This window comes from Equus asinus, chromosome 13 (genome assembly GCF_041296235.1).
Source record: "Equus asinus isolate D_3611 breed Donkey chromosome 13, EquAss-T2T_v2, whole genome shotgun sequence".
Lineage (NCBI taxonomy): Eukaryota > Metazoa > Chordata > Mammalia > Perissodactyla > Equidae > Equus > Equus asinus.
The window spans coordinates 5,009,643-5,033,432 of NC_091802.1; the positions used below are offsets into that span (position 1 = coordinate 5,009,643).

Genomic DNA, 23,790 nt, shown 5'->3' on the forward strand with positions numbered 1-23,790 from the left:
GACAGGAGGGGGCTGCTGCTCATTTTGCTCCAGAAAGTTTTAGCCTCGCCTCTGCCGGATATCAGCCAATGTCCTAATAACCTGCAAGATCTTTGAATTTTGCATTTGCTTTGAGGAGACAAGGATGAACAGTCAAGTTTGTGCTTGGAAGCTCTGAGGTGCGTTTTCTAATGCGAGGTGATATCACACATCTTGCCTTCCTCAGGCAGAATAATGCATGGCTCTTACAAAGAAATGGAACCTTCCACAACACGCTCTGTACTGACAGATCTGTCCCCAGATGAGCTCCAGCCCTGTACATCCGTGAGGCAGCCCGGGAATAGCTGTGTAACCTGCCTCTTCTCTTGATTATTCCCATTTATGATGTTTTTCATGGAATTCAGGTTGGAGATGGCAAGATGAACCTTTTGATTCCCCTGTTTCCCAAATTCCTGCTGAAATGACCAGAGATGTAAGATTAGGGGACGTACGCACCACTTGAGAAACGGGAAGGTAGTGCGGCAGGAGAGACATTCTGAGGCGTTTCTGCGGGACAGAGTGAAGCTGCACAGGGAAGAAGGAAGGACTGATGTGCCATGATTTGGTGTCCACAAAGGAACAGGCTGCTTGGGAAACTAGTGGGGAGAATTCCTAGTAAGGTCCCTCAACCCCCAGACACCCCAAACTTCTGGCCAGTGGCTCTAGTGAAAAGCTTATGGATTATTGAGCCTGTTAGACTTGAGGTCAAACTCACCCTTTGCTGGTTGTGTAAGCCAGTCAGCCTTGGTCTCATCCTCTGTTAAGTGGGGATAATACTCGTTATAAGGTGTAACAAGGATTAATGAAATAACGCAAGTAAGGAGACAAAGCCAAAATATTCAGTTACCAATCACTGATTACTACATGCCAGATACTGGGCTAAAAGATTTATACATATTATTTCCTTTAATCCACAAGAAAGCTCTGTGAAGCTGGTCTTATTCTAATCACCGTTTTAGACACGAGGCAACTGAAGTTTACAAGAGCCCAGAGACTTGCTCACAGTTCACAGCTGTTAAGGGGGTGGAGAAGGAATTCGAACTCAAGTAGTCTATGCGTGGAGCCCATGCTTTCAAGCCCTAAGCTCTACTGTTCCACGACCTTTGAATATATCACTTTATTTAATACTTACAATAGCCTTATGGTAACATTCTTTTATTGGTGAAAAAAATAGAAGTTCAGAGGTTAAACAATTTGATGTTATACAAAGATCTGAAACCAAGCCTGCTTGACTTCAGGTTCCTGCTCTTTGCCGTCATGCTGTTCTTTAATCGATATACTCTATGGAATGTCATTCTGTCTCCCAATTTTGGATGAGATTTTAATCCCACTGCATACAAGGAGTGGAAGGGCTACTATGCATGACAGAGAGAAATTTAAAATGTAGTTCCAATACCTTCCAATTCTTGGAAGGATTGAGTTGTTGTGGTATGTGAGTCTCTAAATTGCCTCTATTTCTCTTTGCTGGTAGAACTCACAGAAAACATTGGGCTTCCCCTGAATCTGCTGGAAAAACATAACCCTTGGCCAGCCTATGTCACATATGCCTCCCCAGTTGTGAAAAAACTCATCGAGAAGAGCAAAGCTAGAGAACTGGAATGCATGCAAGCTCTGGAGGAAAGCCGACGGACATTAAGGCAGAACAAGCCTTTCAGTGTCATCCAACTGAAGAGGAAAAAGTCATCCAAGTCCTCTGGCAACATGCTGTTCAAGGACACGAGGTCAGAGACCATGTTATCGGTGTGGGGCACCTGCTCTGTATCGCCCATGGGTCCCACTGTTATCCCAGAACCCACCCACGTTCATACGGATTCCAGAGACAGTCCCACCGCAAACTATAACAAAATCATCTTCGCTCGAAAACCTATGATGAGGATGCTTCCGTATGGCTCACTTCTGGTCAGCAAGGAGAAACATCCAAATGTTTAGCAAGGAGTCCCTGCAGCCATCCCCCAAGACTGTACAGCAATTAAGATCCATTTGCCACAAATTTCACTATGTTCTTTAGATTCGAACTCGTGCCTGCTTGTGCAGCGGTTGGCCAAGGTAAACCAGATTAGAATGTGGGCTGTGGGTGGGTGGGTGCACCCCCTCCGGCATCGCAGTTAGATGAGGTTGGGAAGCCACAGGCTCTAGTTCCCACTGCAGCTGCTTAGGATGTAACCATGGGTGAATTAGTCCTGGTCCAGGCAGGAGATAGAAATCACACCAGTTGTTTAACCAGAGATAATTTAATATAAAGAATTATCAACCAGGTAACTGAAAAGGCAGGAGGAGAACACAAAGGTTTCAGGAGAGGAAGCACCTGAAGGAAGTAGTTACCACCCTGAGGCTGGGGGAACAAAGAGAAGGTATTGGACTTATTAAAAGTTAGATGCTTGCAGAAGGGGCATGTGGGCTGAATCTCAGATTTCTGAGGTGGGGGAGTGGGGCTGCTCCTCAGCTGGTGCTGGTGTCTTGAGCTCAGAGGGGAGTCCTTGTGGGGATGGCACCCCTGCCTCTGAGGAGCGGGAGCTATTTGGCTGAGGTTGGTCTGTGAGTGTCGGGAAAATGGAAAACTGGATTCAAATGCTTCTGGAAGGAATTGACACTGCCTGAGTGAAGAAGATTTGCTAGGGGAAACAGACAGGGATGGGAAGCCAACAGAAGGTGAACAGGAAGCAAACCAGAAGCAAGTTCCTTCTTCCTCTTGCAGTGTCACAGGCTCCCTCTAGCGCCCCCTATGGGCAAAGCTGATCAGAGAGGAAAGCACACAGGTTGTGTGCAGAATCCCAACGCCAGTATCTCAAAGTGTAGTATATAAGGATGGACTTGAAGCCGAGAGAAAATTAGCTTAATAGCAAGCATGGTGGGGTTCTGAGTGATCCCACCTTACTGCTCCCCTTGGCACCTGAACCTCGTACTGAGATGTTTTTCCTTGGAGGGTTTACAAAGAGGCAACAGGGGCCCAGGTGTCCCCCACCGAGATATGGAAGATTTTCTCCCTGCACTTCTTTAAGGCTTGCCTGTGGAGTTGCGCTGGCGGGGGAGAAGATCCTGGCTGGACCGCAGCTGTTACTCGTCTGGCCACAGCTAGAATTGGTCCACCCGTGCTCTGAGCTGTTCCCAATTGGCCCCAAAGCAAGTGATGATAAATCAGTCTTGAGGCAGACAGGCTTTGTTTTCAGATGCAAGGGGGATCTGGTTCTGACCGGTAGACCCCGCTGGTCTCCCATTTGGGGTTTCTCTACGGAGCAGGTTTCCATTGGTGCCTTTTCTTTTCTTTGACCTCAGCTGAGTTTCTGTGTTTATATTTGTGAAGCAGTTAATACCCCTCCTGCTTCTCTCACAGAGATGTAGAGGATGAGATGGGCTAGTTGCTATAAATGCCACTTGAAGAAGTTGAATTCGTCCTACAAATGCATTCTCTCCAACCAAGAATCTTGCGGAAACTTCTGCGCTCAGCTCTGGCTGCTGCGAGTTGTGTGGGGACAGACCCATTCCTGTGTTCCCAGCTCTTGGCCAGAACGAATTCTTGCAAAAATATAGCGGTTTCCAGGGAATCTGAAGGACTGTATTTTGTGTCCCTGGAACATTTATAGACATGGAGGCAGGTGATAAGAATTTCCCAAAAGAATTTTTATCTCCTCTATCCTTTTATGGGAGTTTACAGCCAGAGTATATTTGGGAAGCCTCCCCGACTCTTAGAGTTTATAGGGATCTGTGATGATTTTTTTCTAATTGCTTTGAGGGCAGAGCAATTACAGTTTTGTTTTTAATTTCTAGGTGTTCAGTGGTTTTCACAAAAGTATATACTCCGTAAATTAAAATGATTGTTTTTTTAGATAGCATTGTTTAGATTAATTTAATTCTTAGCTTATTATAACAACACAAGCATAAGCCAAGGACATCATTGACACTTTGCGTTGTGATGAAAATTGCTTGCGTCTGTGACTGCAGTCCAGCTGCATCGCCTCCTGAGGCAATTTTAAGAAAGAAAAAGTCTAATTCCTTTTGAAACAAGGGACTATGTTATAGCCCAAGCTGGGGTTCACAAATCTGGCCACCATGGAGACATGACCAGCCATGACTGTGCATGAAGACTGAGGAAGCTGCTGGAAAATAATTCTCCCAGGAAAGAAGCAGTTGGACAAGAATGGCTGACCCAGTGATGGAGCCTTTGTCACTGGGGAAAGGAAGGTGATCCTGAGGAAGCTGTGGGTGTCTGTGGCTGAGATTTGCCTCCTGGTCCAGACCTTCTCTGAGCAAGGTCTTGTTTGCTAAAATCCTGGAAGGCCCTGTGGTACCAACAGAAAGTGGCGAGAGAGCTTCCCCTTGGCTTCACAACTCCCCAGCCTGCAAGGTCCCCCTGCCCTGGGTGTGCACAAGAAGCAAGCAGGTCTGGCAGATCCCAGTGGATGCTTGGTAGGACCAGCTTTGTTCATAAGGACCTGAGAGACACCTCCGATGCTCCCAGAATAGGCATGGAGCCCTTCTGCAGGCCTGAAGTTCGACACCAGCAGGTGGGGCATGGAATGGAATGTGGGTCATTCCTGATGTAACCTCATCTCCCTGTCCAAGCTGGGGGGGCCTCGGGTGTCTCGGGTTACTCTAAGAGGGACTAGCTTGCTCTGATGTTCCACAGCCCACAGCGTCTTTTTATTTATCTCCTCAGCATCTGGAATTTTCTGTTTGGCAGAAGAGTTGTTTTAATTAGTCTCCCTGCTGTAGTAGGATTATTAAACACCAGAATATGTATTTTGTTGGCCCTTCTGTGTCGCTCTGTAGCTAAGGCCCCGTTCTGACACATGTTGAGTAGCTGTTTTTGAACAAATTCTTTGGCTCCCAAGCCCAATATGGTATTTACCCATTTGCAAATTCCACAGTTGGTTTAAACAGTTGATGTTTAACCTCGGCGACATGACTGAGCCTGCTGGTCATTTTCACTCCGCCGGGGCAGTAAGCACATCAAACGGTTCCACATCCTGCAACATGCCAGCCATGGCCTGGGAGCACGTCTTGAAGGACATTAGGCTGCTGAACAGATAAGAGGCTGCACAGAGGTCCTCAAGGAGATAATTGCATAGCCCTGCCGGTGCAGGTGTGTGCAAGCCAGATGTTTGGGGGTGGCCTGGGAGCTCTCTAACCGGAATGGGAAGCCAGGGTGGGACCTGAACAATAAATCCTTCGAGAATTTTGGACTTTATTAACAGCGCATGTGACCAGCACAGCATGATAGCAAATCTTGTTCTCCCTTTTGTTGGCTCCAGAGCCCAATGGAGGAGGCACAAATGCCTCCCAGCCCCCTTAGTCTTTCTTTTTAGGACAGGGGGAACAAAACGGGTAGCTGGAGGCTGGAATTTTGACCGCTGGGCTTTGATGGGTGTCTGCAGAGGTAGCAGAGAAGTCACACGGAGCAGGAGATACAGCACAGGAATCCCAACCAGGGACCAACGATGTGTCTGTGGAGACAGAGCACTAGCAGCAGGACTCCCAGCCCCGCAGCCTCGCTCAGCGTGTCAACAGAAGCGGTAGAAAGGCCGCAGAAGTGCTTTGGGAGATGTGTGCGAGCAAATGTACGCGTCTAGATAACATGGCTCTTCTCAGCCTTGGCGGAGCCGTTCATTCCCAGAAGCCTTTTGGAGTCCCCGCTCTTCTAGAGTGACGGGGCACATCTTCAGAGCCTGCGCTTTAATACTGCCAGATAAGAGAAGGTGGAAGGAGAGCCGGGGAGAGAAGTAACCAGGGCCCTGAGATTTACTGTGATGCCCCAAGGAAAGCTCGGGCCTGGGTTTACGTTTGTCAAGTAATCAGGAAATTCTTCCTCTTCCTCCCTCTCCTCCCATCTCTTACCCAGGACCCAAAGCCTCAGCCAGCTAGTTAGGTACTTGGAAATCGCACGACAATGTCCTAAACCTGTAGGGCGTGACTGGGTGGGCCTGTTCCTGGCATTGCGCATGTATGTGGGATTCCTCTGAGGCGCTGGGCCTGAGGAGACAGGCAGCCTCAGCAGGGGAGGCAGGGACACCTCAATTTTCAGTGACGTCCTCTCCTACCCCTGAGTCTGTTCCTTGATGCCCACTGTGAACCGATTTCCCTAGGGGACAGGGCAGGATAAATGGTGTCATGGAAAGGACATTAGACTTGGTGTTGAGACCCCTGTCTCTTCTCCCAGGCTCTGTATGCCGGGGCAAATGAAAAGTCCCACCCCACCGGATGCCTTTCTAGGAAGCTTATATTGCTCGGCCCAGCCGGGCTCATGGTATCAATTCACTTCCTCTCTAGATTCAACTGTTCAGCCGCCCAGAATGTTCCATTATTTTTGGGAGACAAGGGATGTGAGAAGCCACCTCTGTGGAATCGTTTCTTTGTGTCTGTCAGTCGGGAGGATCTTTGCGGAGAGCAAAATTAGTACCAGAGAGAGTTGCAGCTGGAAGGAAGCTCATCCTCAGTGCGCCAGGCTCTCTGCTCACACTTCCGTGTGTTAGAGTTTCTCTTACTGCCCATAGGCGGTTACCGTGCTTACCTGGCTGACTAGCTAACACTGAGGCGAGTGAGCCCCCTTGGGGCTGCAACCCAGGCTCTCAACTCCGAGCCCAGCCTGCTTCCCCTGACTCAGGTCTCCTCCTCCTCCTCCTCCGCGGTTTCATCAATGGCAGTCCTGCTGGTGTATCCTCAGGTAGGGCAGATGACCAAACAAAGATGTGCTGGCCCACAGGTTTAGCCATGGCACCTTCTGTGGTGAAGTGGTTTTATTAGAAACCCCTCCTTATGTGGCACACTTTCTTAGGGCAATTTCTCTGTGTGCTGGCGGACCAGCAGAGGTAGGATGGAGAGTCTGAGAGTGCCCTGAGATGTGGACAAGGCTGGTTGTGTTCTCTGTCGTATTCCTGGAGCCTCGTCCACAGCCTGGCACGTAGTCGGTGCTCAACTATTTCTTGAGCAAACGATTTACAACAGCAAGTCCCAACCTCTGAAGCACGATGCCCTGGGAAGAGGTGACTTTTTCCATAAGGTGCAGAGGCTGGAAAAGCCGCTTGGCCAGGTTTTGCAGAAAGTTTGAGGCATCGAGTAGGCAGCTTTGCCGTAAAGTTGCGCGCTCGTCCTGATGGTGTGATTCGAATCAGGGATTCAGTAGGTACCTTTGAGGTGCCCTCCCTTATGGGATATTGGGGGACAGAAGGAAGAGGAATCACAGTGTCTTAGAACTTAACGTCTAGTCCTTCTGTTCTTTTGAATGACCCATCCATGCCCAGAGGATGAGATTCAGGTCGATCATGTTTTTTCTCTGGCCTTCCTCAGGAGGGACATCACCGCACAGACCTAATTTGTTCTCTCATCCCATTTACAGCCATGCCGATGGGCACCTGGCAAATATGCACTGAACTCTGGCTTGTGCCCTGGCCCAGCTGTGAACATGGCAGACACGCTCAGCCTCATAGCTGGCAGTGGGGACGTGGCACAACCACGTTCTCCTACTGCAGCCGGGCTGCGTGTCCCAAAGCACAGGGTTCTGTGAGAGCGGATGTGCTTTCGGCTCCTGACCTGTTCTCTCCAGGCTCATGAAAAAGGGCTTATGGAAGGAGGCAGGGTTAGTGTCAGGACAGCTGCTCATAAAAAGGAGTGAGGTCATGGCGAAGTTTTGGCCAAGTTGAAGTTTAGTGGCCTGGTGAGTTTTTCAAACTTTGCAAAGCTGCCTTCAGTTTGCGTCTGGCCCCAGCGGCCCTGTCTGTGTCTGTAGCACCAGGGGCACCACCTGGCGCAGGTGTGCTCCATGCTTTGGGTTAGGGCCTCTCTCTCGACCCCTTGCAGCTACACAGAGGCAGGGTCCACATTTGCACACTGCTTGTTCCGGGACACTCCCTCCCTCCCTGCCTCTGTCCTGGAGGACTGGGCTGGGCAGCTTCAAGGAGACCTCAGGCCCCCCTTTACTGTCCCCACCAGACCTCAGGCAAGGGCCAGGTCCAAGCCTTCAGCATTGGCGCCTGGCTCACGGAACCCCACCTCAACTGGCCCAGACCTCCAGAGTAAGAAGACCAGTTCTGGCTTTCCATTTCTTCTCTACGACAGATGGCCCCTGCTTCCCACCAGCTTTTCCAGGTTTTTGTAGGCCCCTCTGTACACTTGGGGCAGGGAGCACATTTCAACCCAGGGAGGAGGCACCGTTCTGTGCTGGAACCTCTGCTTGACATTGCTCTAGCTCCACCTCCTTCCCCCTCTGGTTATATCATACAGTTTCTCCCTCTCCATCCCTCCCTCCCCTCTCTTTCTCTCCTTCCCTGCTTTTTTCACCTTCATTGTTATTTATCTTTTTGTCCTTGCAAAATTAAATGATGCTTGTTTTAAGCGACTCAGGCTCCATGAATTATAGATGACCCTGACCTCACAAACTTTAGGAGAAGTATGTCCCTTTAATAGTCAGATATGGAGAGTCTGAGCCTCCTTCCTGAGGACAGTGGGAAGTTCCCAGGTGCAGTGCTTTCTGGGAGGCTCCGGGGAATGCTTACATATTCTGCAAAACCATCCTTGTGGCTACATGTCACCCTGGCCATCCATCTCACTCCAGAAGAAATTGCTTCAAGGTCCCAGGGCATCGCTATATGGCTTCTCCCCAACCTAGCCATTGGGTGCCCCTGAAGCTTCCCAAAGCACAGCTCTGCCCTGGTTGCCACAGTCAACAAGTCTGTCCTGAGGCTTGGGGATTGCAGAAATGTGACAGAGTAAATGACAACTGCTACCAGAAGCACCCACTTTTGGAGGCCCACATTCCTTAATCTGATTTCTCTTCCCTGGTGAGGGCCAGCTCCACCTCCAACACGGATCTCAGTGCATCTCCATTAACTCAGATTCTAGGCCCGATTCCCACTTCATGCAGGAGATACTGGAGCCACCTCCACCTTACTTTCCCCTGTCGATAGCCACCCTCTTGTCTTGATCACAGACAAAATTGCCACTGGGAATACCAACTGCCTCATCCGTAAGATGTGGTTTAGTTCTCCTGGCCTGGAAAAGACAATCATAATATTCAACAGAACACTATGTGTTTGGGGCTTCAGAACAGCTTGGTAGAGCAGAGGGCTTTCGTCTAGTCCTCTTTAGGGTTCTGCTGCCAGAATGTGGGGAAGTTATGCCTACTGACGTCCAAGAGAGGGTAGCTCCTTCACAGAACACACACAATAGCAGTAGCACCACCACCACCATGACCATCAGCTTCACTACCATCTCCATCTGCAGTTCCATCACTACCACCATTACCATCACCACTACCATCTGTCTGCAACTCCATCACTACCACTGTTACCACTGAATAAATTTATGAAAGTACAGTCCTTATTTATATATTAATTGAAGAATTATTCTTTACACCAGCAAAGGCAGAGTCTCAATAAAAGACCTATTTTATAAGTCAGACAGAGGAAGACAAATACTGTACGATCTCACTAATATGTGGAAACTGAAAAAGCTGAACTCAGAGAAACAGAGTCGAGTGGTTGCCAGGGGCTGGGGGTGGGGCAAATGGGGAGACGGTCAAAGGGTACAAACTTTCAGTTATAAGATTAAGTTCTGAGGAGCTAATGTACAACATGGTGACTATAGCTAATAATACTGTATTATATACTTGAAAGTTGTTGAGAGAGTACATCTTAAATGTTTTAACCACAAGAAAAGAAGTGGTAATTATGTGTCTAGATGGAGGTGTTAACTAATGCGATGGTGGTAATCATTTTGCAATATATAAATGTATCAAGTCAGCACACTCTACCTTAAACTTATACCATGTTACATAGTAACTATATCTCAGCAAAGCTGGAAGAAAAGACCTCTTTGACATCAGCTAACAGAACATCCAACATGGCTATCAGAGGCATCCGCATCTGGGTTACTTCCCTGCCCCTGGACACCGCAAGAACAACCCTGACATCTGCACGAATAAACAAACTCTCCAAAGGGGTCCCTCTCAGAAGAAAAGGAGGAACTGACCGAGAGACTAGAGCTGACCTTCCAGAATGCAGAAACCATCAGGGTCCTTAAACTGAAGTCCACGGACCCTCAAGGGATTCACAGATAGAATTCAGGAGTCCGTGAACTTGGATGGTAAAAAAATCACATCTTTATTTTCACTAACCTCTCCCTGAATTTCAGCCTTTCTTCAGTGAGCTGTTTGCAGTAGGTATCACAGATGTTTTCGCACCACGTGGTAGTGTGGCTATCTCGAAACATCGCCTGTGCTCATTGCTGCTCTGGAATTATGGCGGTCATTTGACTTGCTGTTGTGGTTTGTTATTTGACACACTAATAAAACCTGCAGTACAGGTTAGCACACATCTATTTTAAAAATACTTAGATTATTTAGTTTCAAAGTAATTTGTTTCCTTTTGTAGTCCTACATATTTTATGTAAAAGATGTTGAAAACCCCTGACATAGGTCAGTGTTTGTGACGTCGACACCTGTCAGATCTGGGCATTGAGCATGTAAGGTGCATAGTAGAAGCCTCTCCCTGATGTCTACCCCAGCAAAAGATCAGTGTTCACAGTGCCGTGTATCCTTTCAGACTCTTTTTTTCAATGCAAATACAGATATGTCTAAGGTATGTGTATACATAATACATGCATATCATAATATACAGTTATTCTGTGCCAATCCTCCTCTATTTTATATGTGGGATGCCTGCCACAGCATGACTTGATGAGTGGTGCTAGGTCCGTGCCCAGGATCCGAACCTGTAAACCTTGGGCCGCTGAAGTGGAGCACACGAACTTAAGCACTGCCCCACTGGGCTGGCCTCAATACATGGTCAGTTTTAATGGGACCACTATACGTATTCTGCAGCCTGCTTTTTTCACTAGACATCTCTCCCTGTTGATGCACATAAATTGCCTCCATCCTTTTGGGTGCTGTGAGGTGCCAGAGTTCATTTATCCATTCCTCCCCTGAGGGGTATCCAGGTTGGTTCCGATTTTTCCCTATTACAGCTATTGCTGTGGTGGATCTTGGTGTCTTTCCTGAGGGGTCTCCTCCTCTCATCTTCTATGCCCACTTCCTGAGTGTCTTAGCCACTCTCTAGGGCCTGATCCAGAGGAAATTGAGGGTGGTGGGCTATGATGTTTGGACGCCCCATATTTGAGCTTCTTTTCCTGCAGGCTCTTGGGAGGCCTATGTGCCTATTGGTGGGAGAGTTCTGGCCTCCAAAGTGCTCACAGGGATGATCAGAGGTCCTGGGGCTCAAGCGACCTCAAACGGGACAATCATGAAGCAAAGCAGGGGTAGTGACTCTCGCACCCTGCTTTTTATGCTCTCTAGGTGCCTGCACACATTGTAGGGTTCCTTGTGCAGTTGCACATGCTGAGAACTGCACCACTCCAGAGTGATGGGCGTAGGGATGCAATTTCACATAGACTATAAGAGAAATGAAATTCCCTAGAGTAGTGTAAATGACAGCCCTGGCCTTATAGGTAGAAAAGGCTAAATAAATGTTTCCTTTTTTTAGAAAAGAAATCTTTGTTTTTACAAAGGTGGGATCTTACAAAATATATTTTTTAGGCTTTTCTCATTTGGCAATACGTCACAAATATCCTTGAAGTCAATGGGTAGAGATTTGAGTCACTCTTTTAAATGGCTTTAAACGGCTGGGTGACACTGCATAGCAATCTGTGCTTCCTGATTCGATTTGACTATTTAATTTCCACAAAGTCTCAGAGCTCTAGAGATCCTTTCTCCCCGACCTGCCCGTCTTGGCTGCGTGTCATGATGCCTTCTATTTGTACGGAAGTGTACCTCTCAGAGTGTTCACCTACCTTCCTTAACGCCTGACCACTTGGAGACGGGGAAGCCCCGAGTTAAGAGCCTCTCGTTAGCTCACACGAGCAGAGAGCTTGCGCCTGACTGCCGGGCCTCAGCTCTGCTCACCACGTAGCGGCTTTGCCACACAGGCATCATTGGCCCTGGCCCGTTCCGTGGTGCCTGCTCTGGATCCTCCAGAGGCGACAGCTCACGCTCCTCCAGCAAAGGCCTGGTGCAGCCACCCAGCTCAGGACGCATGGGTCCGGCAAACTGCCGAGGAATTCTGACCCGATTAGAACCAGAACTCACACTCACCAGTTTTGCCAACTGCCCGGAAGCTATCACCCAGCCAGGAGCTCAGCTGGCACATTGGGTTTGGGAACATCCTCGTAGGGGACACTTGTTGTAAGAGCTCTGCTATGAGTGTGGGGGACTGGCAGGGGGCCATGCGAGGTGGGACTCTGGGGTTCCTGAGACATCTCTTCACTGGCCTGCAGCTGGACAAAGACTTCCCTGCCGATTGGGACTGGTAGCTGAGAATACGGCCGCTCATGTTGTCAGTCACCTGCTGAAAAATTGTTTTAATAAACACATGAATCTACAATGACTGCTGGGTGCACAGCACCAACTACAGCTGTGCAGTTGCCCCCCTGTGCGACCGTACAGGGTGGCCCTGGAAGAAAGCCACGCTTGATTGACACGACGCGTAAGCAGGATTTAGCCTGGCAAGCAGGTGCATGGGCGTGCGTGGGCGTGTGTGTGTGTGTGTGCAGCTGATGGGGGGCGTTTCACTTAAAAAAAACCACAGAAGGTGTTGACTTGGATTTGTGTGTTTAAAAATATGTCCACAAATTCCTTGTTACTCCTCCCTTCAAGAACTTGATTTCCCTCCTCGAGTGTGGGGCAGGACTCAAGGACCCACTTCTGATGAGGAGAATATGGCAGAAACAATAGTATGTCCCCCCGGGGCCCACTCTCTGCGCCTCAGGTCACCTTCTCTGGGGAGACGAGCCACCACGTCGTGTGAACAGCCCTGTGAGAGGCCCTTGCAGCCTCCTGCCAGCGGCCACATGAGTGAGCTTGACAGCAGATCTCTGGCCCCTTCAGGTGCGGGGCCCCTGGCCACACCCTGGAATCACATGGGAGGCCCTGAGCCAGAGTGCCTAGCTAAGCCGCTCCAAATGCCTCACCACGGAAACTCTGTGGGAGAAGAAGTGTTGGCTGCTTTAGGCTGCTAACTTTTGGGACAATTTGTTACGCAGCAACAGTACCCAGTCCGGGTGGGAAGGGGCTCAGCTCACTCCGGACTTTAAAGGAAGGTCAGGGCGGCCTAGCAGAAGCAGTGGCTTCCACACTTGACTTCTTAAGAACTGCCTTGTGCATGTGCTAAAAACGCGGATTCCTGGCATCCGTGTTCAGAGAGCATGATTTAGCGGGTCTGGCTGGGGCCTGGAGACGAGCATCTCAGATAATCCTGATGCGGGGCCGGAGGGGCATGCTGGGAGAAGCCCGGTGTGGGGGGGGGCTGTGGGCCAAGAGACCCAGGTTGAGGCTGGGGAGGGAGGGAGGTTTGTTTGTCAAAAACCAAATCAAAGAACAAATATTTTTCTTAAGAACTGTGGATGGCCACTGTAAAGATTAGGCAGGGCAAGAGCTGAATCCATAAATGGAGGTAACACCTGTCAGGCTGTCGTGTCTCACCCACCTGGCTTATCAACAAGCTGATGTGGAACCTTAAACATGGGGAGATAAGGCAGAGGCGGATTTAAGACCTGCCTTTGAGGTGCCCACAAATAATTTTAAAAAGTGTGTACAGGAACTCGCATGCTCAATGAGAGCTGTCCCCTTCAAAGTCATCAACGTGAAAGGCTGTGTCCTCATTCCAACAAAGCTGGGACTACTCAGAGTCTTTTGGGCTCCATTTTTGGTAATCATTTTCTGAGTCAGTTCATGAGCGATCCCTAAAAGCAGTTGCTTTAAAACCATAGAAGGATCGAGTGAGTGGAATGGTTATTCAAGATCATTTGACAGAGCTCCTGTAATCTCACCCGATCATTTTGAAGATGAGGAAACAGAGGGTCAGAGAGGACCAGGGATTTGGTTGAGTATTTGAATTCAATACCTCCAAGTGTTCCAGGTCCACTGCTGACATGTGTCATGGACAAGGGTAGAGGGCCTGGTGGGCTGAGTGCTAAGCACCTCCTGGTAGACTGGATGGGGGCAGGTGGAATTCCTTCAGGAGGGCTCCTGAAAGAGGTGAGCATTCTAGAGCTGGGCTTGAAGAAGGAGAGTGACATGAATGGGTGTGGAGGAGAGAGTGAGGCGTCCTAGGTAAGTCCAAAAGTATACTGCTGTCTATAATTCCTTTTCTTAAAAAAAATTGGTAAACACAGACTTTTCCAAAGAGATTATTTTTAAACATTTTTTTTTCTACCGGGGAATACTAGGCAGATGGTGTTTGCACCCATGCCCTGGTTCTAGGGTGTTCTCGGTTTCTCGTGGGCTCCAGGAGAGGCAGGAGAGATGCGCATTTTGTGCAACTCCCTGAGCTCACCTCTCAGCCCAACCCGTTCCTTCTGTTCGTCCGTCTTCCTGTGAATTAAAGAGCCGCGGCCATTGTAAAAAGTTGGGTGAAAAAAACTTGAGGGGCAAACCATCGTAATTTTTAAAAGGTAGAATGTGCTCTGTAGCAGGTAGCCCACGTCCCCTCCCATGCCTGCACGTGCCGATGGTGTCCCACCCCAGGCACCAGCAACTCTCCACCTGGGAGCTTCCTCTTGAACCCTGGAGGGGCCGGGGAGTTGAGGTCCCTGGAGCCCCCCTCAGTAATGGTGAGCAGGAGGTGGAGGGTAACAGCCAGCCTCCTGGCTCCTGGGTTGGGTGGATAACTCTGAGGCAGGTTTCCTGCTGTCTCTCAGAGTTCCCAGGAGGACAGAGCCCCGGTCGCACTGGCCTCATTCCTTCTCTGTCTCACTTGTCCACTCCTCTACCAGTGTCCCCTGGGGTCACCTCCCAAGTTGACTCCTTCTCAAATCGTCATCTCAGAGTCTGCTTTGAGGGGACCCAACCTGAAACGTCACCCGGACAATCCCTCGATTATCCAGCGATCCAGGAATAAAGGGGTTCCTTTCTGGGAGAAGTTCTTTATTTTGCATTTCACACATGGCAAAGGGGCTCTTTAAAAAACTGAAGAAAGCTATCTGTGCACGGCATAACAAAGAAACAAAGCAGCCCACGGAACGAACATAATGTAAAGTCATTCCCTCCTCCCCGCTCCCGGCCTGCCTGCCATCATGCCTCTCCCTGGGGGTGACTGCCGTTAACGGGTTGGTGTGCATCCTTTTGGAGATTTTCTCTGTTATGTTCTTAAAACCTGAGGTCAGATTCTGTCACGTCTTGGTAAAGAGCTAGAGTCCCTCAAACAGCCCACAAGCTGCTCTGTGCCCGCTCTCCTCCCACGCTCTCCTTTGCTCCCACTGCTGCAGACAGCCTGGCCTGCGCGCTCTGCCTCCATCATGCCACCAGGCTCCTTCTCAAGGCTGTTGCACCTGTGGCCCCTTCCTCATCTATGTGCACAGCGCTCTCCCTCGCACCTCCAAGTCTCTGCTCAAATACCCGCTTCTCAGGGAGGTTCCCTGAGAACCTTGTTTAAAGTTGCAGCCCTTCTGCACGCCTCACGGGTCTCTTCTCCATGTCACTTCCCCCCGTGCGGCCCACCACGCTCTACTTATGGCTCACTGTTGTTCTCCCGTTCGCCCATGAGCTCACGAAGGCTGAGGCTTCTTCTGTTCACTTTTTGTCTCTTTTGCTCACTGCTTAGAACAGCTCTTGGCACGCCACAGCTGCTCTGTAAGCCTTTGTTGAATGAATGCACATGTGTGCACGCATGCGCACACATGTCATATGACACACATGTTGCCCTGCCTCTTGCTTTTTCCACTTAGTGTCTTGGGAGATTGTTTCTCTTAGAACGTAGAGAATCGCCGCATCCTCTTAAACAACTGCAGAGTGTACCGTTGTGTGACTGTTCGCGCCATGTTTAGCTGTTGAGCCAGTCTTCTCCTGGAGAGCATTTAGATGGTTTCCAGCTTCAGCCACTGCAAACAGGGCTGCAGAGCGTCCTGTGTCTTTGCTCGTATGAGGGGCCGTCTGCAAGATGAGCTCCTGGAAGTGCAGTTGCTCCACACGTGCACTCTAACACAGGCAGATACTACCAGCTGCCCCCGGAAAAGCTCACGCCTGTCTGCGCTCCCCACAGAGGTGCTGACAGTGCCTGCCCCTGCGTCTTAATCAGCACCGGGTATTAACACACTTTTAGATCTTTGTCAACCTGATTGGTAATAAAGTTTACAGATTTTAATTTTCTTTCTCCTTTACATTTTACACACCATTTCTATTTCTCTCTCTGTGAACTACGTGTTCATATGTTTTACTTATTAAAAAACCTTGAGATCTTGGCCTTTTACCTGTGATTCACAAGTCCTGTTTTTATATTAAGACCTTTATTAGTCCTTTGTTCATAACTCGTCCTTCAAATATTTTCCCCACCTTTTCATTTCTATTTTGACATCATTTTAGTATTTTTGGTATGGATGAAATTTTAAGTATTTTTAGAGTCAATCTCATCAATATTTTTATTTATGGCTTCTGAGTTTTGCCTTAATTAAGGAGGCGTTCTCCCATCCAAAGATTATATTAAAAAGATTACCACATGTTCCTTTCTGGTGCTTTTACGAAAGCTTTTCCCTTTTTTAAATATATGTTTTTTACCTGTAGTTTATTTTAGTATAAAGACATGAAGGAGGATTCAGTTTAACTTTGTCTCCTATGGTTAGCCAATTTTTTGAAACAATATTTATTAAATAATCCACCTTCCTCTCAATGACTGGAAATTTGCCTTTCTTATACATTGAATTGTTCTACGTTTTCCAGCCTCTTTTGGGACTCTCTATTTCGGCTCATTGATTTGTCTATTTCTGCGCCGGAGTCAAACTGTTTTCCATAATGTAGCTTTAAAATCTCTTTTACTAAAGGCCCCAGAGGGCCTTTCTGAAATTTTTTTCTGATTGCCACTGAGCCTTTCGGCAAGAATAAAAGCAATTTTTAGGAAGTAAAGTTGCCCTCTTTCCTCTTAGGTGACTGGAATGGTGTGTGGAACGGAGGGTCCTTCATCCTGTTAACTGACAAGCCCCATTTTCCTGCTGAAAGGTCAAACTTCATAACAAGGTGAAAGTAAAAGAGAAGCTAATTGTATTCCTTCACTTTCCCCCAAATTATAGCCCCGCCTGCAGCCTGCCATACTGAACTTGTGCTGTGGCTGGGTTACCTCTAGCAGGTATGATAGGAAGGATCAAAACTTGAATTTACCAGTTAATGTAGCAGTCTCAAGGTATACTCTTTCCACCCAGTAGAAGGAAAATGAAAATCAGAAAAAAAATCCCACCCTTGGAATATGACTGGTGCAAGGATTCCATCCAGTCTTCAAGGAAAACAGAAAGCGTGAAGCGTGGGGCGAAGGTTGGGGGCTGACACGGCCAGAGCCACTGTAGGAACAGCTATCCTCTGGCCCTCGCTGACCGCCCCAGGGCTGCCTGAAGTCCCTGGACACGGATTCAGTGGGAGCTTGGTATGAAGTTAATGTTTTGAGTGGGTGAGGCGTAGGAAGCAAAAGCAGATATTTAGACATTTTTTTCTTCCCTGCTTCTTTTTCACAGAATATTCCTGGCTTCCACAGGAACAGGTCCCCATTGTGCACCCCTGCTCTGGGCAGCTTGCTAAGGATGCCCGTCTCTGGCCTAATGAGAGACCATCTTTGAGAATGTCCGAGAAGCCAAGAGAGCAGAACTCGGTTCCTCAGAGAAACAGCCACAAAAAAGCCCAAGACTCCCCCAGCCAAGCCCGACCCCGACCTGGGGTGAGTGGGCACAAGTCATCGGCTGGATGCCTTCTGCTTCCCCCCTGCCCCCACAAGCATCTATTGCCACAGAGCCACTCAAACCTCAGGAACAGGAAATAAAGGTGCCCAGAGCTTGACGCTTCCAAGCCAAGATGAGCCCACCTCATCTTCACACACATGCCAGCGAACACCATTTAGAACTGGCCACCCTCTCATCCCTTTCTCGAAAACCACGTTGGTGTGTGTCTGAAATGGAGAAGGGCAGGTGAGAAGGAGAGCGTTCAGACTGGAGTGAAGGAGCTGTGAGTACTGGTTAGGTGAGAAGGCAGGTGACCTCTTTCACCCGCCTTCAGGCCAGGGCAACCTCAGAGCCCTCCCCGGCACTTCAGCGTCCTGTTCAACTGAGAGGTGTCTTTCAGGACCTGTCCCATGGGTGGGGCAAAATGGGCCAACACACCTTGAGTGGCCTGGCCCATTGGATGTCTCATGGGTGCTGGTGCTGAAGCCATCCCTGCCCCAGCATTATTGTCCCAGGGCTCTAGCTGACCATCTAGTTGGTGCTAGTTGGCCATCTGAGGTCACTCCTGCCTTGTTCTCTCAGTCATTTGTTGTTAGTACGGTGGAGTTGATTCTGACTCCCAGCGACCCTGTGTGCAGGAGCATGGAGCCCTGTCCGGTCTGTCTGTGCCATCCTCTCAGCTTCCGGTGCTCTATCAGACAACATTCCACTGCTATTCACAGGGCTTTCATGGCCAACATTTTCAGAAGTGGGTGGCCAGGTCCTTCTTCCTACTCTGTCATGGTCTGGAAGCTCTGCTGAAACCTGTCCAGCATGGGTGACTCTGCTGGTATTTGAAATACCAGTGGCATAGCTTTCAGCATCACAGCAACGTGCAGCTACCACAGTATGACAACGACAGATGGGTGGTGTGGTTCCCCGACCAGGAAATGAACCCGGGACCGTGGTGGTGAGAGGGTCAGATCTTAACCTATAGACCACCAGGGCTGGCTTCTCTCAGTCTTTATTGCTCTTTTCAGTTCAATTCTCTTCTCTGTCGTAAAAGGTCTCCATATATAGCACTTCTCTCTTCCCAGAGTTCTCCACTTTGTCGTTATATTAGTGACTGTTCTCCAGAGAAACAGAACCAGTAGGATATGTACAGATATCTATGAGATGTATTACAGCAATTGTCTCATGCAGTTATGGAGGCTAACAGGACCCAAGAGCTGTCCTCTGCAAGCTGAAGAATTGAGAAAGCCACTGGTACAGTTCAGTCTGAGTCTGAAGGTCTGAGAATCAGGGGCTGAGGGTATAAGTCCTGGTCTGAGTCTGAAAGCTCGAGAATCAGGAGCACTGATGTCCAAGGGTAGGAAAAGATGGATGTCTTTTCCTACCCAGCTCAAGAAGAGAGAGAGAGAGAGTTTTCCCTTCCTCCACCTTTTTCTTCTATTCAACCCCTCAGCAGATTGGATGATGCCCCCTGCACTGGGGAGGTGATCTTTACTCATTCTACCTATTCAAACGCTAATCTCTTCCAGAGACACCCTCACCTACACACCCAGAAAGAATGGTTTACCAGCTCTCTGGGCCTCCCTTAGTCCAGTGAAGTTGACACATAAATTAACCATCACAGTCATCCTCAGGGAGGTCTGGTAAATTGGGGGTTGGGGTCAAAAGGTGAATGGGTAGCACTGTCTTCCCCTATAGACCAATGGACAGTGCACAATGTTCTCCGCTCTAACCACGCACATGCTCACCAGGTCAGGCTCCTGCTGTCCACTGTCCGATGGACAGCTGCTTCAACGACTGCTGAAAAGACGAAATGAGATAACGTCTGCGGTAATTATGCCAATAATGGTTGTGTTTGTTTATTGAGTGCTTACTATGGTGCCAGGCACTGCTCTCAGTCACTTCGTGTGTATTGGTTCATTCAATCCTCACAAAACCTGTAAGGTAGGAATTTTCATTGTTCCTACTTTTATAGATAAATCACAGTGAAGTGCTAGGATTCAGTGAGCCTAAAAAGGCACCTAGCTCATTGAAAAATCTTAGTGAATGTGGTGGCTGTAACAGACACTTCCACTGGCTCATAAAAGCCAACTGCATGTATGTCTTTCCAGCTCTGCATACAGTTGGCAGCTTGCCAACTCCGTGACATTATGTTGGCAACTTGAAATTGATCATGGTGAGAAAATTTACACCACAAAAATTGACAAACACTACAAATTAGGGGGTTCCCCCCCTTTTTTTTCCTGAAGAGCCCACTTCACCACCATGACTACTAACATTCTACTCCTATTGGCATAGAAACAATCTTAGAATTAGCCCCTCCTAAAACCAATACACCAAAAAAGGAGACCCTCCAAAATTTCTTAAATGGAGGAGACCTCTTCACCAGACTGATAATAAAATACAATCAGGGAAGAGTTTTACTCCAGTGGGCTTCAACTGTGGGAGCAGGAGAAACTTTACCTATGACCTATGGCCTGTGACCAGGGACAAATGGTTTGGAGAAACTCCTGGTACAGGTTCGAGAACCACAGATAATTTGTTTTCACTGGGTAAGTTTGGTCTCGTTGTGCCCCACCACAGCCTTTTTCTGGATAGGTCCTGGAAAGGAAAGATGCTGTCCAGCAGACCATCGAGGGGAGCTGTAAAAAGAGAGGGTCACTCCAGGAGAGGCTGGGGGAGGGGGGGCAGCTGGGCACAGTGAACTCAGCACGGGGAATGTGGAGCTCCTTGGGTCCTGGTTCCAGTTCCGTGTCCACCTCCCTGCAGGAACTCAGGAAAGTCACGTGGCATGTCCATTCTTTTCTGTAAAACGGAAGGATTTGATCTAGAAGGAGCTCCAGAAGCCATCTAGTCCCTCACTGCCACATACAAACGCTTTGTTGACAGAATATTCTGAAGATTATAAATCATTGCACCAAATCAACTGCCATGATTTTCATGATAACTTTTCTTCTTATTTAAGCATAAAACCAAGACATGTGTTGTAAGGAAGGAGAGCTGAATTGGTATTTGGACGTAATGGCTAACAAGTGGAGACAGAAGAAATGGATCGTGTGCATATCTTGTTTATCAAGCCACCAAGTGTTTCCTGAGGACCCAGAGTTACCGGCTCTGCGCTGCCTCCGTCCTTGCCCCTCCTCCCGTTTGCAGTGATTTGTAATCATTTCCCTGCCCCCCCCGGTAGATTATGAAGGCAGGCCTCACACTGTGTTTATTTCTTCATTGAAACCTGCTATGTACTTTAAAGGAGACCAGAGGTAGATGAAACAAAATTCTTCTGTCAGGGGCTTGCTGGGAGGAGAATGACAGAGGAAACCAGTGGAAAGTAGCAGAGGCAGAATATGATAGGGTGCTCGCTAGTAAGGGGTAGCCTCAAAGTGCCATAGATGTTGCGAAAAGGAGGGCTCAGTGGGGCCAGGGGTTTGAAAGGTGCACTCACTCAGGCCGACTGGGGATGGAGGGTGGCAGGGTTGTGGATAACATGACTTGACAGAGAGAGAAGCTCAGTACAGACACGGCCGCTGTGCTCACACGAAGTGTAAGTTTAGATGCACTTGTGATAGTGAAAGGGGAACCATGGGCCAGGGCAGAAGTAAAAAGATGTGAGATTAGAACTCTCCAAAGCTAGGTGAGCAGCCATCTGAATAAAGCACACGCACCTACAGGCTGAGGTGAGCGATGGGCGAGGCAGTACAGAGCCTGGCAAAGCTTAGGTTCCCGCAGGCTCCGCAGCTGAGCAGGGGAGCAAACTGGGGAGGGCACCGTGTGCTTTGCCCTAACCCTCTGGGCTGGGCTGGCTGCCTTGAGAGGCACATGCCGTGCCCTGAGGAACTGCGTGCTTTCAGAGTGACCGCTGGCAGCTGGCCGCTCAGTTGTACCACTCGAGATGCAACCCGAGGCCCCGGAATCCCTGTGCTTGGGGCCTCGGACATGCCAAACAAGCCAGACACACAGCGAGTGTCATTCCTCAGCCTTCACACTCCTCAAAGCGGGAAGCAGCTTCTCCAAACTAAGCACCTCTCAATGGGTGCCCAGGGAGTTCAAGACCCTGCTCAGGCGTGGTGAATACCCTGTCCTGAGGGTAATCAAAAAGTGCCATTCTGTGGCTGTGTCCAAGAGGGGCTCCGGTATCAGACCAGTGCTGGTTAATGGATATGAAAGTGGCTTCCAACACTGAAATTCTATCCTTCTGTGGAAGTGCACATGTGATGGCCAGAGGTATTTATAGACCAAGAGTGCATAAAGAAAGTCCCGTAATGGAACACACAGGAATTCGCCAGGTGCTCTAGAAAGCCTTCCAGTGCTTCCAGACAGGCCCCTGCCTCACCTTGGGGCTCCTTGGACTAGAGTAGTGCACCCTTCAGATAGCACTGTCCCCAGGGCCCTGGGTCATCTGTGCACGACTCCCTCCTCCCAACCACGCTGGAAGCCCCTTTGGGGCAAGGACCACTGCTTTCTCCTCTAGGCACCCCCAGCACTGAGCACAGTGCTTCCCGTATAGGAGGCACTCCCCCAAGGATTGGGGAGCAGAATTAAAGCGGGCCGTAGAGCAGGCAGCCACTTCATGTCTCTCCTTCCAGCCGCTCTGTTTACTGCACCCCACGCCCAAAAATGAGGACTTTAAATCAGGAAAATGGCCCCAGCAACCGGCTTCCTCAGGAAGCGCAGCCTCTGGAGCAGGAACCCCCAGCTTAAGGAGAGATCCGCAGCCCTGGGAGCTTCCTTTCCCGTAAGGTGATTGCCCACCGAGGCAGAGAGACCTGTAGAACGTTTCAGCTCTCATGGCCTTTTTGGGGAAGGAGAGCCGGTGCCCTCAGCTGACAATTTTGAAATGCTAATTGGGTACATATAGGCCTGGTCAAGAGCACCCCCGCCAAAGGCCGGTCTGCCTCTGCATGTTCCCTGGTTGTGATGGCTGGAGTGTCTTTCCCGGAGATGGCTCCCCTCAGGTTGGCGTTCATTCTCCACTGTGTTGAAGATGATGTTTCTCATTAGGAATGAATTATAGACACACGTGTAGACTTCATGTAGCAGGTAGGATCCTGCAAGGAGGTCGTAGATAAGCTGAATAGTTATATACTGAATGATTTTACATCCATGGAGAACTCATGAGCTCAACCAGTGGCATATAAATATAAACTATATATAAAGATAAACTACATCTTTATATAAACTATATAAAATAACTGTATAATTTATTTTCTATAACATATAATTAATCAATATATTTAAATAAATATATGTAATAAATAAATAACATATGTTTATTTACTTTTTGTAATCACGGAGACTTTTCTTCCAATGAAACCACTTGGGCGAGCCCCGTGTATCAAGCAGGTGAAGGTGGGTGTCTGCTTGGAGCCGGGTGGAGGCTGGGGCCCTGGAGCAGGCTGGCTCCCTCTCGCTCCGTCTCCCTAGAGAAAGCCACAGAAGCCTGGGCGTGAAACCTTAGCATGCCCTGGGACCCCAGTAGGAAAACCACTAGTCCTAAGAAGCCCTACAATTATGAATCCTCTAAGACATGATTCGAAACATTTTTCAAATGTAATTGCTATTCTCACGAGCTGCATTCCCCCTCAGCGTTCCATGCCAAGAATTTGGGTTCTAATGCAAACCTTTCGCACCACCTAGGAAACCAGAAGAGCTGGGGGCTCCTCTGTGCCCCTCTAAGCAGCAGCTCCCTCCCCGTGACCCACCCCTTCTCCCAATTCTTCTCAGGCCAAAGCTCTCTGTGCCCCTTTGACCAATGGTCCACCCTGACCCCAGCCTTTACCCAAGTGACTCTGCGTGGCCTGAATGTGCACTTGCTCCCCAGTCTCTCCAGCTGAAGACCCTCCCTGGCATCTCCAGCAGAGGACCCAGGCTTTGAGGAGGCCACCCATCCCTGCGAGGGCCCAGGGAGCCCCCTAAGAAATGAGGCCGAGGCCCGAGTGTGTCCCAGGGCAATGGACGGGCAGGAGCAGGGAGCTGTGCGTCCAGCTCACTCAAGGTCCCTGGGGAAGAAGCTGTAATCAGTGGGAGTCAAAACAGGGAGGGGATTAGAGGCTACCTGTGGGATTTTCCTCTCCCCCAATCCCCACTGAATCCACCGGAGAAACGGAA

General features: G+C 49.1%; 1 protein-coding gene and 1 long non-coding RNA gene across 4 annotated transcripts in view; one reads left to right on the plus strand and one right to left on the minus strand.

Moving 5' to 3' along the window:
* The window catches only part of CDRT4 (CMT1A duplicated region transcript 4), a 46,145-nt gene extending 35,521 nt beyond the window's left edge, over window positions 1–10,624 (plus strand). For all 3 annotated transcript variants that reach the window (XM_070482312.1, XM_070482311.1, XM_070482313.1), the window contains one exon: window positions 1,490–10,624. In XM_070482312.1, the coding sequence (XP_070338413.1) occupies window positions 1,490–1,947 (458 nt within the window). In that variant the 3' untranslated portion in view covers window positions 1,948–10,624. The remainder of the gene's footprint in view (window positions 1–1,489) is intronic.
* Window positions 1–23,790, minus strand: part of LOC139040006 (uncharacterized) — a 55,654-nt gene that overhangs the window by 23,856 nt on the left and 8,008 nt on the right. The gene's annotated exons all lie outside the window — the stretch shown is intronic.